The sequence below is a fragment of the Sebastes umbrosus genome, chromosome 16, assembly GCF_015220745.1.
Source record: "Sebastes umbrosus isolate fSebUmb1 chromosome 16, fSebUmb1.pri, whole genome shotgun sequence".
Classification (NCBI taxonomy): Eukaryota; Metazoa; Chordata; class Actinopteri; order Perciformes; family Sebastidae; genus Sebastes; species Sebastes umbrosus.
In genome coordinates this window covers 9,125,635-9,144,741 of record NC_051284.1, presented here as the reverse complement: position 1 = coordinate 9,144,741, position 19,107 = coordinate 9,125,635, and the positions used below count along the sequence as shown (strand labels likewise).

Genomic DNA, 19,107 nt, shown 5'->3' with positions numbered 1-19,107 from the left:
AACACAAAGAAGTCTGTTGAGACCATTTATTTTGCTCTGTAAACACCTGACGTGTTTAGCTTTTGCTAATATGAACACTGTTCAGCATGTACAGTGTGCATCATTTGAAAGATCTCTTTATTATGTGCATTGCATTATTTGAGTGTAGCAACACAGTGGTGTTATTTTGGAGAGACATTCAGGACCGTCCGGATGCTGTGAAACAAAAATAAAATAGAAATTAGCAGAGCAATTTATCTGTGTTGTTGTTGTTGAGTTATGAATGGTGGAGAAAGTATAGGTGTGTAAATCTACCATTTCCCATGCTTCATCAGTTCAATGGCATCATTGACCTGGTCCAAAGTCATGTTGTGAGTGATGAACTCGTCCACCTTCAACTTCTTGTCCAGGTAGGCTTTAACCATCTGAGGCACGGCATCCCTACCCTTATATCCTGAGCCACAAAATCACATAAAAAGAGCATGGAGTCTTCATCCAGAATACAACTAGCTAGAGAGTTGTAGAACATACGCCTAGGGCTGGACGATAAAAAACTTTATCACAATATGTTTTTTTATATTGATCGATGTCGATAATTATCACAATATATATTCATTAAAAATAATAATAATAATCATGCTCAATTTAGAGGGTTTTTTTGTGACAACAATTTATTGGTTTACCTTTTTGTCCCACTTTTGCATTCATTATGGAGGAGACATTACATATGAAAATAACTGAAATATTGTGTTGACAATACATAACACAGCTACATGTATTCACTAAGGTAATCATATATGCATTATAAATGTAAATACATTTACAGTCACACAGTGACATGGGATGAACACACAAAAATAAATGTTGTGGTTTACAGTTTTAATAGTTTACTCCTAAACACACCAGAAGGTTAATTATAGTTTATAATATACAATTATATTTTATGAGAATGGCTCAATCAGGTTGTTGCGGGTTGATTATGTACAGTATCTACAGTATGATACTTCTTGTTGGCCTTCTCACTGCTGCACGCTACTATTGAGCATGCGCACCAGAGACTCCCGCCAACCAAGCTGGCTAACTTCCGGTTAGCCCTATGCTGATTTGAATTGGGATAAGATAATTCAATCATGTGGCGGCACGGTGGTGCAGAGGTTAGCACGGCAAGAGGGTTTTAGGTTCAAATCTGGCTTGGGGCTCTTCTGTGTGGAGTTTTTGCATGTTCTCCCTGTGTTAGCGTGGGTTTTCTCCGGGTTCTCAGGTCTCTTCCCACAGTCCAAAGACATGCAGGTCAGATTAGTTATTGGCTCTAAATTGCCCTTGGTGTGAATGTGAGCGTGAATGGTCTGTCTCTATGTATCAGCCCTGTGATAGTCTGGCGACCTGTCCCGGGTGTACCCCGCCTTTGCCCAATGTCTGCTGGGATCGGCTCCAGCCCCCCCCCCCCCCCACACGACCCTGAATAGGATAAGCGGTTACAGATAATGGATAGATAGATAGATAATTCCATTGTGCGGCTCTTTTAAACTTTCCAAATCTTATCCAACCAAATTGACCAAATGCTGATTGTGAAACAAGTCATTTCACTCACTCAGAACAATTGAACTACCGTTTTACAGCCGCAACAGTTGCAGTATGATATATTGGCCATTCATAGTGTTTGTAGCTCGAGGAAAAAAGATAAAAAAATAACTTTAGCGAAAAATATATCACATGAATTTATCATCGTTATCGTTATCAAGACTGTTTTATCGCCCAGTCCTACATAAGCCCTTAAGTTACCATAGATTCATTAGTTAGTGGTGATGGTCATATTTGTCTCACCTCCAAACACAGAGCCCTTCCATGTGCGTCCAGCGATGAGCTGAACGGGTCGAGCAGAAAAGTCTTCCAATTCTGTCCAGCCGACAATCACGCTGACGCCCCAACCTTTCACACAAGACTCCAAGGCACTGCGCTAGATGGAGAAACAACACAAAGTCAGTGGGCTTGTTATCAGAAGGGTCCAAATTTCTAGACTAGCAGAGGAAATGAAGGCTGGGAAACTTAATGAATGACACTCAGCTCTTCTCCAATACAAGTGAGCTCAGTTGACATTATTCAGATTAAAGGTCATTGTTTTACTAGTTAGGTCCCACCTCTTCATTATATTCTTGAACCAGATTAAATTAAATTTCCCTACCATGACTCCCACATTCCCGACACATTCCAGGGAGAAGTCCACTCCTCCGTCAGTCATGTCAGACAGCACTTCGCTGATGGGTTTACTGTGATCCTTGGGGTTCACGAATTCTGTCGCGCCGAACTCCTTGGCTTTCTCAAACTTCTCTGGATTGGTGTCAACAGCGATAATCCTCTTGGCTCCTGCATCCTTACAGCCCATGACTGCAGCCAAACCCACAGCTCCAAGGCCGAACACAGCACATGTGGAACCCGGTTCCACCTAAAGTACAAAAGACTTTGGTCAACGTGGCTCTTAAGGTCAGAATTAATGATGCTCTATTTAGTAATAATCAATGGAAAAGTATTGCGTCCCATAATGAGTGATAACTCTTTCAAAGGCTTTCCCATCTGGGCAAGAATATTAAGTGAAATAGTGATACAAATTGTCAAATTTATAGGCATTTAACCCTGAATGTCTCATTCCATTGTTTTAATCTAGTATAATGATGTAAGCAATCTACAACAGTCACACATACACACCTTAGCATTATTAACTGCTGCTCCATATCCTGTGCAGATCCCACAGCCAATGAGACAGACTTTGTCCAGTGGGGCAGCGGGGTCGATCTTAGCCACGGCCAACTGGTTAACCACAGTGTACTCAGAGAAGGTACTGGTTCCTACAAACTGGAGCACCTTCTTCCCCTTACTGGGGGTAACCTGAACAAGATAATCATAAGACATAAGAAACCTGAAACTATATATGAGTGCTGCTCTTGTCCTATTAGAGGGTTCACCAAAAACTTGCAATATACTATTTATCTAAACATTCTGTCCTGTGGTGTCGTCAGACAGCACCAAAAGTTGCTACACTGATAAGGAAGTGTTGAATGAAACGAAAAGTTGAGACAATGGAGTGGAAGGAAGGATATGAGTGTTTATTGAGCTCACCATCCTTTGTCACATTGGTTCGTCTTTGGACTCTTACAGAAGCGACATTCTCTACACTGGCCGATGGTCAGAGGGATGACCTTGTCTCCTGAAAGACAAAAACAATGTTACCATTTGACAGTCACACTAATCTTTGGTAAACTTTTGTAATGGTGCAAAAATAAATATTCGCTGAATGGCGCAGAGTCTACATCCCTCAAACACCTTGACTAATACCCCAAATAGTCGTTTCTACATTTCTGTTCATGCACAGATTAAGTTAAGAAGACACGACTTGTTAGTACTGAGCTTTAGAGGTTTTGGTCACTGGGGATGTCACTTTCCAAAAAGTCAAAAAATGTGAATTTCGAATAAAAAGTGACAGCCATAATTCTGAACTTTGGACAGAGCCAGGCTAGCTGTGTCCATTCTTTTCACTAAGCTTAGCTAAACTAAGTACTTCCCAGCTCCGTAGGCTACTCAATACACAGACATGTTGTACCAATCGAAACTGACCTGGCTGGTATTCAGTGACTCCAGGCCCGACGCTCTCTACGATGCCGGCTCCCTCGTGTCCAAGGACTACTGGGAAGTTGTCTTTTTGAGTGTTCTCAAACAGCTGGTACAGGTCCGTGTGGCACACCGCAGTCGCCACAATCTGTACCAAAGAAAGTAACCAAACAATGAAAGCTGAAAGACGATTAAGGGGACTGGTTGTGTTCACTCTCAGTGGGTTCAGCAGTACTAGCAACGCTTTCATAGTATATTGATACTTTTATTTAGTGTTAAACAAATCAATAAATGGATCTTATTAGTTAAGCACTAAGGAGAATTTGTATGTAACAATACACTTCTGCAGCAGCTGAACCTTTGTCACACATTGGTAGTAACCAGCGTTGCCAAATGTATGATAATTATCGTGTCTGTACGATAATTTTCTTCAGCTTCTGCCTGCCTATAGGTATATGAAACACACTTTACAAGGAACATTGAGCGCTCACTGCTTCAGCACTATGGAGTAGCATGTGTTTCAGGACAACAACATTAGCACAAACAGTACATGGATGCGGTCATTGGGCTACATCTGCAAATACATCGATAAGGTTGTACCAACAATTACTGTACGGACATTCCCAAATCAGAATCTCTGGGTTAATGGGGATGTCCGTACCAAATTTAAAGCATGGACTGATGCTTACAACTTTGGCGATTTGGACGAATACAGGAAGTCCAAGTATGCGCTCCAAAGTCATGGGAGTGGGAATGGCCCTCCACACTGCCTTCTGCCACCTGGGAGAATGCTGTTCATTGACTATAGTTCAGCATTCAGTACCATAGTGCCCTCCAAGCTCGTCATCAAGCTCAGAGACCTGGGAATTAACACTATGTGACCGGGTCCTGAATTTCCTGATGGGCAGACACCAGGCTGTGATGACAGGCACCACCACATCCTCCACCCTGACTCTGAAAACTGCGCACCTCAGGGCTGCGTCCTCAGCCCTCTTCTGTACTCCATGTTCAAGCATAATTGTGTGGCCACCCACAGCTCCAACACCATCATTAAGTTTGCTGACAACACGACCGTCATCGGCTTGATCACCAACACCAACAGCGATGAGACAGCCTACATAGAGGGGATCGGCAAACTGCAACTACAGGGTGGCACAGCGCAAATCTACTTTTGGTCAGTCATTCGCAGTAAAAGGAATGCATTTTTGGAATACCCTACCAACAGAAATCAAAAAAAACAAACTGATCTGAACATGATTAATGAAAAGGTGAAGCACTGGTTGAAACAATACCAAACCTGCGATCACTGATCTCTCATCATGCACTTGTGCACACTGTGAGAGAAAATACCATGTCCCTTTGTGTAGAATTTGTGTACTCATATAAATCTGAATACCCTGGGAAAGCACAGACTAGTAGATACTGTACTAGTTTAGATACATTACTTATCATCCTCGCCTCTGCACTCTGCTAAAACTAGCTAATCACAGGTCACTCTTTTAACAATAGACAATGCTTTCACTCAGAAGCAGGGTGGAAGGTGTGGGCTACAAGGGGGGGAGGCTAAACCAAGATTATAAAGAATGATGTAGTGAGGGAGCTCTTGGTCTTTGTACACTGACTTGTCTGTTGTATGAACCCAAATGCATTTGCTTATAAATGGTATTTGCTTCTTAACTGAATGACCAGAGACTGTTTATTAGATAATTTCTCCAACAACACCTATACACACAGGCACACATGGCTAAACATACAAACACACTCATAAAGACAACGTGCATGCATGCACACGGACACACACATAAATTATGCACATCCACACATATTGCCATAAATTACATACACATATCCAACACATATACAAGTATTGTAATGTGATGTGAGTATTTACATTTTTATATGATCATGTCATGAGAATGTCACTATTTATTATGTGCCCAATTTAACTTATTAAATAGATAATACTCTTGGCAGTGATGATGATGTTATGACCATTTTAAGCAGAAAGCCAAACCAGGGATAGGGGTTGCAAGTTAGCCTTCCTATATGCAACACATATGTTTCATGTATCACCTGTTAGAATGTTTTTAGAATTGTCCCTAACAAACTAATAAATAAAATAACCTTAACTTGAACCGTGTGTGTCCAGGTGTGTGTTGTGATAGTGGACGTCTCTCACCTTGATGCGGACCTCGTCCTCCTGGGGCGGGGCTACCTCAATGTCCTCAATCACCAAAGGCTGGTTGGGCTCCCAGGCCACTGCTGCCTTGCACTTAATGATCTACAGGGCAGTGACACCACATGAAATTACCCAGCATGAGATATAACAAATACTACTGGGGACTGTTAAACCATATAGGGAAGAGCCGCAGTGCCACAACCCTTTGTTGAACTTTGAACACTTAACATAAAAAAGGCAACATGCTACATTAGCAAGATATAATGTTGCAATCCTTTGTGCTATAATTCAAGGCAAATACTCATCTAGAGGCCCATTTCAATGTCAAATCGACTGACTGCCACATCGCAAGAGAGTATCATATTAAGCAAACAAATGCAGTTCACATCCTCCCTGCATTTTTGTATTACTTTATTAGTGGTTAACAGCAAGTGGTTTCTATGTCTCTGATACAGCTGCTCCTGGCAAAAGCAAACATGAAGAACAATGGTTTAAAGTCCACAAAAACAAATTTTTGTTATTAGATCAGTAAAAGTTAATTTAGGGTCAGTAAATAAACCACTGAGTAAAAATCAGTTGTTTCAGTTTTGATAGATCAAATGGTTTGTCTTGAATTCATGAGTATTTTTTATAGGGATGCACCGATCCGACTTTTTCAGTCCCAATACCGTTAGCGATACCTGGATTTTCGGTATCAGCCGATATCAAGTCCCGATCCGATACCAGTCTTTAATTAATAAGCTGTATGCCTCACTGTGTGGAAGTGACCGGGCTCATTTTGTTATGTGTAAGGCAACATCCGGCTTGGCTTAAACATTGCTTTCCTAACTTAAATAAATACATAGATATAAATTTAGTGAATTGTTATTTATTATCAAAATAATGAATTGTACACCAACAACATGGAAGTGGGCAAATATGGTTGCTTTCTGCAATGTATGTATATATTTCTTATTGTAAATCAATTAACAAAACAGAAAAAATTACAAATATTGTTCAGAAACCTTCATAAGTAGTGCATTTAGCATAAAAAAAATACGCTCAAATCATAACATGGACATGGTGTGTCAGTGTGCTGACTTTACTATGACTTGCCCCAAACTGCATGTAATTATCAGTATATTGCAGCAGTATAATACAGCAAAGGAAAGCATTGGAACACTTATTTATAGTGTCTCACTGAATCAGCCTCATACAGTATACAGAAAAGCAGGAACTGCACATCGTACAGAAGCACATTCAAATGAATAATATTCATGTAATAAATTGTCATTAACTACATTAATGGGATACTGTTTCATTGATGTTTCGTTTCACTATTGTGTCCAGCACTTTCATTTTCTAGTGTGTGTGTGTGCATTTACACATATTTGTCACCATGTGACAGATAGACAATATTCTTAAACAAGAAGAAGAAGAAGAAGAAGAAAAACACATTAATATGAGTGTCCACATATTAGGTTATTTACCTTACCAGCTGTGGCCATTTTTGCTGCAAAGATCAGAATAAAGAAGTGAGAGAGGAGTTAAGAGAGGAGTGCAGCTGCAGGACGGGAGTGGGGAGGAGACAACCCTGGACTCATGATTCAGTTGACATTCAGAAGGGCGGGGACTTGCTTTCACTTCCTTGAGTTCCCAGATAAGCAAATCTCTTCAACAGATCTGGAGCCTGTGTTGAATAAACAAGCAGCAACCACAACCGCAACTGAAATCTCTTTTTACACCTTTTTGATTAAACAATCATTTTCAAGTGACTTATTGTGTTATTCAGTTTCTTACTGAGTTAGACGAGAAGATGAAAACAGCTCCTAGAGTGGGCAGGGCTGGGAGCTAAGAGGTGGGAGGAGTAAGGTGGGAGGAGGGATCTGAGATCTGGGAGGAGGGAGCTGAGAGGTCAGGTTGAGAAGTGGGAGGCAAATCTACGGCCCAATTCCAATTTGGCACCTACACCCTCCCACTCCGTGATGGAGTAAACTCAATTTGTAGTCAGACTCACAGCTCAATGAAGCACCCTTCTTTAAGGTGTAGGTATAGTGGCCACTTCAGGATGAACTTTCCCTCTCTCTGGCAAGGAAACTATAAATAAAAATCTGAATCTAAAAAAAAATATATATATATATATTTATAAAAATAAAATTATAATACAAATAAATAAAAAATAACATTTATATAATATATATATATATATATATATAATATATATATATATATATATATATATATAAATTATGTTATTTGTTTTATTTATTTTTATAATAATTTTATAAATTTTATAAAAAAAAATCATAATAAAAAAATTACATAATGTTATTTTTTTATTTATTTTTCATTATTATTTTATTTTTTAATTATATCTTATATTATTATAATTTAAAATTAATAGATAAGAAATAAGTATAACAACAGCGTAAATATTAATGCATAATGCTGAAAAATAGGATCTATCATTAAGTGTGTAAAAATGATCATTTAAATGTACTGCATGAATAAATGCAGTGTTAATGCCAGAGTAAACCAGATTATTGCACAGCTGAATTATCGCACAAAATTATTGCACTGTTAAGTCAGTATTGCACAGTTGATGATATTATAAATGATGGGGTTATAGCTGCTGATAGGGATAAAAAAATAATAAATATGTTGTATGTATGTATAAATATACAACACTCAGTATATTTGTATAGAGTATATTTGAGTATATTTGTTCCTACAATCTATTTATTTTAACTTTATAATGTCTGTATGACAATGAAGTAGAATAAATTAAATGTCTATCTTAGTTTGAGCAGTTTATGAGTAAATGTTTGTACCAGTAGTCGCACGGAACTGACATTGGAGCGTTCCATGACGAACATAAAAAATGGCGTTGCACATCGTCAGTAAGGTCGGCTGGTTAAGTAGGCATCGATGCAGGCTCGCTGTTGGAGGGTTTTATAACCCACTTCCGCTCCCCGCTACTGTTATTGGTTTGGGATGACACGTAATATGGCGGACCCTCTATGTGAACGTGCAAACGGAGTGGAAGTGGGTAGGCAGGTGTAGGGGGGTGGATTGGAATTGTAGGCCTACTGGAGAAAAATGGCACAAGCGAACTGGAGTGCTGCTCAGCAGCAGTATACAACCACTGGTGGTCAAAGGATATGGAGATTACCATTTTGTTCTTTAACGGTTATGTAAAAGTTTACATGTAGTCGTGATCAAAAACCTAGGTCAGGTAGGGAGAACAGTAAAGTGATAAGGGAAAGTTAGACTGGGTTTATTGAAGGACAGGAGGGAGTGGCTGAGAGAATGAATGACAAGGAGCTGACTGCATATTAACAAGGCAGATAAGACAAAGCAAGTTTATTTGAAAGCTCACAAGAGTGTGTTGTACTGCACACTGATGCAAAAACATTAGTGTAGACAAAAAAGAAAACCGTAGCCTCCATCGCCACAAGCTAGGTTGACATGGTTGGTAACAATGAATTCCTTAGGTTTTCTGGTTTCATATGATGCCAGTATCTTCACTCTGGCTTTAAAACTGAACCCGCTACAACCTAAAAATCCCAAGTTGCGTGTGTTATTATCGCGTTAACTTTGACAGCCCTAGTTTTTTCAATACTGTTAAACACATTTTTGAAACAGGCCTCTCGTTGCTACTGTACGTTGACTTCCATTGCTGTTCTAAACAGGTACTCAGCAGTGGTCTTTTTGTAGTGCTTATATTCTGATTGATGAGCCGACAATCAAGCAATTAGGTGTTCGGCCAGGTGGCACATGCATTGGCCAATTGGTCCATGGGTGTGTCATTTTGAATGGTAGTGTTTTGAAATGGCAAGAAACTGAATTTATGTCAGATGTCCTGTGTCGTATGTAGAGAACCGTGCGCAGTATGTTGCAAAACGTGCCATGTTGAATTGCAAATTGGGTGCAAAGCAGAAAGAGGTTTTACTCTCTGAGTGACAGTTTCAATAAGTGTGCTTTATGTGTCAATTTAGGGTTTTAGCAATTGAAAAATCGATACAACTAAGCTGGAATGAGTAAAGCTGGGTATACAAGTTTGTGATGTAAAACCAAAGCTTGTGCTCACATTGTACGGTCCGATCGTCAGCCACGACTTGAGTGCTCACACTGTACGCAGCCCCTGCGCGTCGTTCTGGCTGTTGACAGTTGTCAACAAAGATTTGTTTGAAAGCTCGGAGGCAGGTAAAGTTTGCTTGCAAGCAGAGGTCTGTATGGGTTGCAATGCTAACAAGGCAGATATGTGCTGCCCTTGATCATCTGAGCCATCCTGCCTGCTGAAACATTTAAAAAAAGAGGCGTTGGCGTATATAGACTCGCAGGTGGTTAGGAAGACACGGAAAGTATGGCTTGTCCATTTTGCAGAGAGAACTGGAGGTATTACTATATCTATTGTACATTGTTATCTTGGTAGCTACAATTTCTGACATGTCTGTACACTGCATGGAAAATGACGCCAACGAAGCTGAAATTCAGTACGACTCTAAATTGAGTCGTGGGACTCAAAATTCGGGCCAGAAACGGGCTAAGATCGTACAGTGTGTACCCAGCTTAAATCTGACCTAAAACTCTGTGAAATACATAAATGACACAACATAACAAAATCACAACACAAACAAGTAAACCACAGACCGCATCTGTTGAGACCATTTATTTTGCTCTATAAACACGTTCAGCATGTATAGCTTTCGCTAGTACGAACACTGCAGATGATTCTCACAATCTGCACGTAATCCACTGAATTGTATTGAGTGTCGTTTTGAGTGATCTCTGTATTATGTGCATTGTATTAATTGTGTCAGTAATATCCTGAGATTTTATAAAACATACTGGTGAATTATTCAATTGCTTTGTGGTCATTGAAAGCAACACAGCAGCCTTATTGTGGAGAAACATGCAGGACCGTCCGGATGCTGTGAAACAAAAGTAAAAGAGAAATGAGCATATTAATTTATCTATGTTGTTGTCGTTGAGTCATGAATGGTGGAGAAGGTAAAGGAGTGTTAATCTACCATTTTCCATGCTTCATTAGCTCAATGGCATCATTGACCTGGTCCAAAGTCATGTTGTGAGTGATGAACTCGTCCACCATCAACTTCTTGTCCATGTAGGCTTTAACCATCTGAGGCACGTCATCCCTACCCTTAAAGCCTGAGCCACAAAATCACATAATAAGAGCATGGAGTCTTCATCCAGAATACAACTAGCTAGAGAGTTGCAGAACATACGCCCACAACCATTTAGTTACCAGAGATTCATTAGTCAGTGGTGTCTCACCTCCAAACGTTGAGCCCGTCCATGTGCGTCCACTCATGAGCTGAATGGGTCGGGTAGCAACGTCGTACATTGTTGACCAGCCAACCAGCACACTGACACCCCAACCCATCACACAGGACTCCAAGGCACTGCGCTAGATGGAGAAACAGCACAAAGTCAGTGGGCTTGTAACCAGAAGGGTCCAAACCTCTGGACTAGCTGAGGGAAATGAAGGTTGGGTAATTTATCGAATGACACTCAGCTCTTCTCCAATAACTACTGCTGAGAAAGAGCAAGTGAGCTCAGTTGACATTGTTCAGATTAAAGGTCATTGTTTTACTAGTTAGGTCCCACCTCTTCATTATATTCTTGAACCAGATTAAATGAAATCTCCCTACCATGACTGTCACACTCCCGACACATTCCAGGGAGAAGTCCACTCCGCCTCCGGTCATGTCAGACAGCACCTGGTTGATGGGTTTACTGTGATCCTTGGGGTTCACGAATTCCGTCGCACCGAACACCTTGGCCTTCTCAAACTTCTCTGGATTGATGTCAACAGCGATAATCCTCTTGGCTCCTGCAGCCTTGCAGCCCATGAGTGCAGCCATACCCACAGCTCCAAGGCCGAACACAGCACATGTGGAGCCCGGTTCCACCTAAAGTACAACACACTTTGGTCAACATGGCTCTTTAGGTCAGACTTGTTAATGCTCTATACAGTAATAACCAATGGAAAAGTTTAGTGTCCCACAATGAGTGAACTGATTACTCTTCCAGAGGTTTTGCAATCTGGGCAAGAGTTTTAATGGACTTTTGTGTCATGGAAATTGTCAAATTTATAGGCACTTAAAAGCAGGGTTGGTGATCTTGAGAAACCAGCAAGAGTACAATAGATTTTTAAAAATGATCCAACCAATAGCCACTCCCCAATATTATCATAATGGAAGACTCCGATGACAGAGTGCACAAAGGTAGACAAGCAGGTAGCTCATCCAATCATGACATTCGGGCCTGAATGACATGATTTGGAAGGGTTAATGACAGTCCTGCTACTGATGAGAATTAAACTAATATAACAAAAGTGTTTCTAAAATGTTCACCAACCCTGCCTTTAAGAAAAAATGTCTCATTCCTAAAATAATGATGTAGGCAATCTACAACAGTCAAACATACACACCTTAGCAGTGTTAACCGCTGCTCCATATCCTGTGCAGATCCCACACCCAAGGAGACAGACTTTGTCCAGAGGTGCAGCGGGGGTCGATCTTAGCCACAGAAATCTGGTTAACCACAGTGTACTCAGAGAAGGTACCGTTCCCAAAAACTGCAGCAACTTCTTCCCCTTACAGGTGAGCCTGGATTTTTCTGACACTTTGAGACGATCAACCTCCCTGAATAGAGAATTTATTGAAATGAAAATAAAACTTCAGACTTAATTTTTGAATTTTGCATTGTTTTGTAGAGGGTGGAACAAATATTTGTAAGAATTAAAAAACAACGTTTTTGTACGTTAAAATCCAGAATCAAAATTGAAGCGCTACTTTCATCACATTAGAGGGTTTACTGAATACTAGCAATATGCTTAGAATGAGAAAAAAAGTCTAAATTATCTGCGCTGTGGTATTGTCAGACACAAAATACAAATTGAATACTATGTTTCTGTTTATAACTGTATGAACACACTCAAGAGGAATGAAATCAAAAGACTGAAGAGAAAATGGAGTGGAAGACAGAATATGAGGGTTTATCGAGCTCACATTATTTTTTTCACACAGGTGTGTCTTCGGGCTCTTACAGAAGCGACATTCTCCACACTGGGGGAAGAACAGAGGGATAACCTTGTCTCCTGAAAGAAGAAAAACAGTGTTGCCATGTCACAGTCAAATTAATTTAGGCCCACTTTTATAATGGTGTAAAGAGAAATATTGGCGAAATGGCACACAAAGGCCTCAGTTTACATCCCAAATACCCCAAATTGACGTTTCTGTGAGTTCTGTTAGTGTACTGATTAAATTAACAAGATACAACTTCTTAGTAGTGAGTTTGAGAGGTTTTGGTCACTAGGGCTGTCACTTTTCCAAAAACTCAAAAAGTTTGAATTTTGAATCAAATGTGACAGCCATATTGGTCACTGTGTCCCAGTTTGGCTCACACTTTGAACAGTCCCCCCTTTCTGGGGAACTCACCTTGCTATCTCCCCGAGGCTTCTTGGGGTTGTGGTCCCCAGAAGGAAGCGTGGGTCCCCTAAGCTGCCCAGAGATGCCGAGCTTTAGCTGCCCTGTGGCCTAGCCGACATCTCGCCAGTTCCTGTGTTGGGGGTCCCAGCCAACTTCAAGTCTGTTCTTGAGTAGGGGGTCCAGGCTGACGCCAAGCGTGTTCCTGTGTTCCCAGCTGACCTCATCAATCCGGCCAACCCCTGCTCCACGTATCCTGTACACCTGTTCCTCGTCCCCTGACGGCGGTCCAGCCGATCCCAGCTCCTGGTTCTCTATCGCTGGTCCGACCGACCTGAGCTCCACTTGTCCTGTCGGGGGTCCGGCCGACCCCATCTCTTGGTTCCCTGTCAGCGGTCCGGACAACACCTGCTCGACGTATCCTGTTGGGGATCCGGTCGACACCTGTTCCTGCAGGGCCACAGCAGCCCCCTGTCCCTGTTCTGCTCTCCAACAGTCCTACTAGTTGGGTCATCAGTTGCTGGATGCCCTCTCTGGCCTCAAGTCTCCGTGGACGTGTTCCAGTGTGGTTCCTTCACAGTCATCATCCACCTGAGGGGTCCCGTCTCTATGGCCAACCTCCTGCTCAACCTCGAGAGGGGTTCCGCCTTTGCGCCTCTGCTTTCGCCGATGCCTTCCAGAGCAGTCCTGCCCTCGCCGACGGCTATTTCGATTTTTGCCCATCTGCCCTGCCCCTGTGCCGGACTAGGCTCTGGTTATGCTAGCTGTTTCCAGTCTTTACGCTAAGCTAAGCTAAGCCGAACACGTCCCGGCTCCGTACTCAACACACAGAGATGATACATACCAATCTCCTCATCTCACTTTCGGAAAGAAAGCAAATAAGCATACAGTATATTCAAAACTGTTGTACCAATCGAAACTGACCTGGCTGATATTCAGTGACTCCAGGCCCGACGCTCTCTACGATGCCGGCTGCCTCGTGGCCGAGGACTACTGGGAAGCCGTCTTTATCCATTCTCTCCAAAAGGTGGTGCAGTTCCGAATGGCACACTGCAGTCGCCACAATCTGCACCAAAGACAGTAACCAAACAATGAAAACACGAAGACAATTAAGGAGACAGGCTGACTAGAGTGTTCACTGTCAGGGGGTTCAGCAGTACTAGCAACACTTTCACATTATATTGACACTTTTATATTGTTGTGAATATCAGTCACGATTATTCTGTGGTTGGTATCCTTCTCACATTTAGCGTTAATATCAAACATATCACTAAATGGTATGGCTAAGTAGTATTTTTATATAATGATACACTTTTGTGACTACCAGTGCACAACAGAGTGAGGCTGACAAAAACAAGTGCAGTAGTCCAGGAATAATATAAATTGACCTCACATCAATTGCAACAAAAACTATATTACTTGTAATGTACCCCTAAAGGCATCCTCTTCGACATACAGAAAGGGTGAATAATCCGGAGGGACAATCTTGAAATCCAGGAAATTAAAAAATGGCCACCATCCGCACAAGTGGCAATAATTATTTCATATTTGAAAAGGTTACAATCAGAGATGGGCAGTATTTCGTAGTTACTTGTATTTGAAATACAATTACTTTGGGATATTTGTATTTGACAGGGAAGATCTGGGTAGAATCAGACCAGACCAATGTTCATAATAATTCATTTATTTTTGCGCTCCGAGGAAAAAATGCAGCATGGTCAAATCTAGCAGGCACAACGATGTAGGCTTGTACAGTCATCAAAATATGTCTGAAAAGGTGTTTTTGGTATGTTAATATTTAGATGACTTTAAAAACTTTTCCATCATACAATTCCTTTTTCTCTCATTTAGAACATATTGAGGACACAAAATACATTGAGTTAGTTTTTGTCGCAATTTGTATGAGGTGTGGTTGACCCGCATTTTAGGTGAAATGCCTCGACTACAGTAACTGTCCAGCTGTGTGTTCTAATAGCGGACGTCTCTCACCTTCATGCGTATCTCATTGGCCTGGGGCGGGGCCACCTCAACCTCCTCAATCACCAAAGGCTTGTTGGGTTCCCAGGCCACTGCTGCCTTGCACTTGATGACCTATAGGGCAGTGACACCACATGAAATTAGTTTTGGAAGGCGAGTCCCCACAATGTGACTGTGTAAACAGGTTTATGTCCCCACATTGTAGGTAATACAAGCCCCCCACACACACACACAGTCAGACAAAAGTATGTTTTGAGTTTTAAAAAGTCCCTACAGTCTTGTTATAAGCTCCTTTAGTTCCTACCAAGTTGAGCATGAAGTTGGACAGAATAAATTAATGTAGGGTTAGCAAGCATCACTGAGTAAATCACGTGTCTCAGATTTTTATAAATCAAGCGGTTTGCCTTGAATTCATAAGCATTTCTTAATCCACTGTGGAATGATGGTAAATGGACTTGCATTTATATAGCACCTTTCTAGTCTTCCTGTGTTCCCAGCCTATAAAACCTAGGTTTGATGACTCATTCTCTCTTTCCCCGCAGACACCATGCCAGCCATGTGGCACCCTTAGGATCTTCTTGGTTATCCTTTTGTTTGTTTTATACATGTTACAACACGGACACACCGTTTACACCCTCCACACCTTACATCCGTGATTCTGCTGATATACACAGTTCTTTTTTGCATATTTCATTCTCTTTTGTTAAATAAATGAATTGATTTAAACATTTATCAGAGTGTGTCTCCATATTTGCCATGGCCCTGAGAGTCAGGCTGTGACACTACATGTCAGCATTCACACACACACATTCATACACTGATGGCAGGACACTTCAACATGTGGACGGTAGGAGTCGGAGATCGAACCACCGACCTTCAGATTGATGGGCCAGCTGCTCTACCTCTGAGCCACAGCAGCCCCATGATGAATTATCCCACTATCATCTTTTGTTTATTTTAGCTTACAATCCCCTCATCGTTGCCAATATCAACAGTTACACAAAACTGTCTGGATAGTGTCAAATTGTGCACCAAGTCAAAACAGAACAAGAGACATTTTACAGAGACAAGTGGGGTGGGGGGGGGGGGGAATAGAAAGTAACAGACAGAGCGAGTATTTTCAGGTTAAACTACCCTAAAACTTAGCAATTACATAACAATTGCACATTTTATTGCAGTAAAATGAAGATATTTCACTTTGTTTAGGTGAAATAGTTAATGTTCCTGCATATCTTAAACCATATACATGCTTATTTCAGGTATCAACTTTCTGTTACACCCATCCACACCCCTGAATCAGCTTCACATGCACTAACGTGAACAGCACACAATACAGGAGCACACAATAATCTCAAATTCATGTAAATTAATGTGATATTGTTAAATTTCTTTTTGATGTTTTGTTCCAGTAATTTTTAATGTGTGTGTGTGTGTGTGTGTGTGTGCGCGCGCATAAATACAAAGATGTGTCATAGGCAATATTCATGCACATATTGCAATGAAACTAATGAAAACACCACATAAATATCAATGACCGCATGTTGAATTATACTTACCTTTCCAGCTGTGGCCATTTTTGCTGCAAAAATCAGAGTAAACAAGCGAGAGAGGAGTTAAGAGAGGAGTACAGCTGCAGCAGGACGGGATTAGGAAGGAGAAAACAAGAGGTACTTGACATCTGGTTTTATTTTGTGTCAGTAGAAAACCAGTTTGGCAAACATTCAGATGGGCAGGGACTTCGAATTTCTTTGCCTTTACTTTGAGAATACCATTGGTTAGCGGTAACCGTGGGAAAATATTTCCTGCATGTTTATTCCTTGCTGAGATTTAGATGAGAAGATTTATTCCACTCTAACTTGTCATACATTCCTGACACAACTTGTACTTGTCTTTGAAAAGAAATGTCCTCAGAGGGCAAATCATTACACAATCTCATCTCACACCTCTTATCGCATATCAGCTTTGTCCTCAACAGTTTAGTCTATTAGGATCCCCATTAACTGACGCCATGACATCAGCTAATTTTCCTGGGGTTTGACAAAGAAATCATAAACAATTCTATACATTAAATGCATTTCAATATCATCCATCCATTATCTGTAACCGCTTATCCTATTCAGGGTCGCGGTGGGGCTGGAGCTGATCCCAGCTGACACTGGGCGAAAACACAGACACAGAGTCAGACAACTCTCACATTCACACCTACGGGCAATTTAGAGTCAACAATTAACCTAACCTGCATGTCATTGTTGTGGGAGGAAGCCGAAGAACCCGGAGCAAACACACGCTAATACAGGGAGAACATGCAAACTCCACACAGAAGGGCCTCAAGCCAGGTTTGAACCTGTGACCCTCTTGCTGTGAGGCAGCAGTGCTAAACACTGCACCACAATACAGCCCTCATTCCAGCATCCCATTACATAAAAAAAAAAATCCCTGTCCCCACATTATCTTATTTAAAAATGATGCTAGCAAATTCCATGCAGTGAGGTATACATGTATAAATATTTCAGTATTTGTTTAAGTAACTTGATTTGGTAAAGAGTTCCATCCTGTAATAGCTCTGTACAGAAACAGGGGCCTGTACTTCAAAGCAGGATTTGGAGTTAGCGAGGTAACTTCAGGGTTAACTCAGGGTTTTCCATCCTACGACAGTGGTTCACTTCTTACCGGGGTAGATCGCCACGGTAACTTATGCTGAACAGCTAACCTGCCCCGCAGCAGGGCATGTTCCAGATAAGAGATCAACTCGTATAAAAGCACCGCCTATTGACCAATCAGAGCTCGGTGCGCGGATCGTTTTATAATATTACACACATATGAAGAAGTTACAGTCATAATCCAGGCTAAAAACAACACAGTTTAAACTGACAAATGCAGGAAGGACAGCTGGATTTATGCTGTGGGTTGTTTACTGCTTTGAACTGTGTTTTTATATTTATTTTTTTACTTGCTCTTGAGTTCCATTTCACACCGCCAGAGACGGGGACGCAGCTGAAACGAGGTTGAAATAGTCATACACGCCACATCACTTGTTAAAGGACATAATGAAGTATAATACTCTCAAGCTTTGTGCTTTTATCTAGATGACTTTATCTGACTTTTTTTTTTTTTTTATCTACACATTCACACATCTGGAGTTTTTTCTTTTGCCAGCTGTTCTTCCTGCATTTGACAACTTCAACTATGTTAATTTTAGTCTGGATTATGTGTTTAACTTCTTTGTATTTGTCTAATATAGTCTGCTCTTCCTTTGTAAAATGTGCCGCTTTCGCCTGCAAGTCAGTAGACTTGTCCATGTTTGTGATTAATCATATGCTGCAAACACCGCCCCGTTCATGTGAATGCGCTCGTAGCCAGGTTGAGAAACCCTGTGTTGTTTTCACAGAGTTGATAAGCGCTGTCGTAGGACCGCTTAGCGGGATCTCAGTTGGGTTAGTGAAGACAGATAACGAGAAGATACCCTGGGGTATGTCGAACTCCCTTTGTAGTACATGCCTCTGGAGATTTGTTGTCAGTCTAGGTCAGGGGTCAGCAACCTTTACTCTCAAAAGAGCCATTTTAGGCAAAAAAAAAAAAAGAAATCCGTCTGGAGCCACAAAACATTTGATTGAAAACATTGACAAGGTAACACAGTTTATAGTTTAAGTATATAGTATATAAGTCTAATGCAGTGAGGGCCAAAGTGCAAATGTACTATGGAGTATTAGGGCCACATTGAGGGAAAAGAAAATTGGAGATTCCCAGAATAAAGTCATAATATTACGAGAATAAAGTCATAATATTACGAGAAAAAAAGTCGGAATATTACGAGAATAAAGCCATAACTTTACGAGAAAAAAAAGTTGTAATATTACGAGAATAAAGTCATCATTTTACGAGAATAAAAGTCGTAATATTACGAGAATCAAGTCATAACTTTACGAGAAAAAAAGA

At 41.0% G+C, this 19,107-nt stretch overlaps 1 protein-coding gene and 1 pseudogene across 1 annotated transcript; both read right to left on the bottom strand.

Moving 5' to 3' along the window:
- Positions 1 to 68: 68 nt before the first annotated feature.
- Positions 69 to 16,868, bottom strand: LOC119474262 (alcohol dehydrogenase 1-like). The gene is made up of 10 exons (XM_037746152.1): positions 16,775 to 16,868; positions 7,231 to 7,253; positions 5,762 to 5,863; positions 3,589 to 3,730; positions 3,094 to 3,181; positions 2,683 to 2,893; positions 2,162 to 2,422; positions 1,804 to 1,936; positions 295 to 433; positions 69 to 195 (listed from the first exon to the last, which is right to left on the bottom strand). The coding sequence occupies exons 2-10, from the start codon at positions 7,246 to 7,248 to the stop codon at positions 162 to 164; spliced, it is 1,128 nt and encodes a 375-aa protein (XP_037602080.1). The 5' UTR covers positions 7,249 to 7,253; positions 16,775 to 16,868; the 3' UTR covers positions 69 to 161.
- LOC119474264 lies at positions 10,382 to 16,761 on the bottom strand (annotated as a pseudogene).
- Positions 16,869 to 19,107: the final 2,239 nt, after the last annotated feature.

What these genes read in the sequence shown, in the direction of transcription:
- LOC119474262 (XM_037746152.1), bottom strand. An exon ending in AGGACGAGGTCCGCATCAAG is followed by an intron (nt 3,731 to 5,761) that starts GTGAGAGACGTC and finishes TCTTTGGTACAG; the next exon opens with ATTGTGGCGACTGCGGTGTG. An exon ending in AACCAATGTGACAAAGGATG is followed by an intron (nt 2,894 to 3,093) that starts GTGAGCTCAATA and finishes ATATAGTTTCAG; the next exon opens with GTTTCTTATGTCTTATGATT.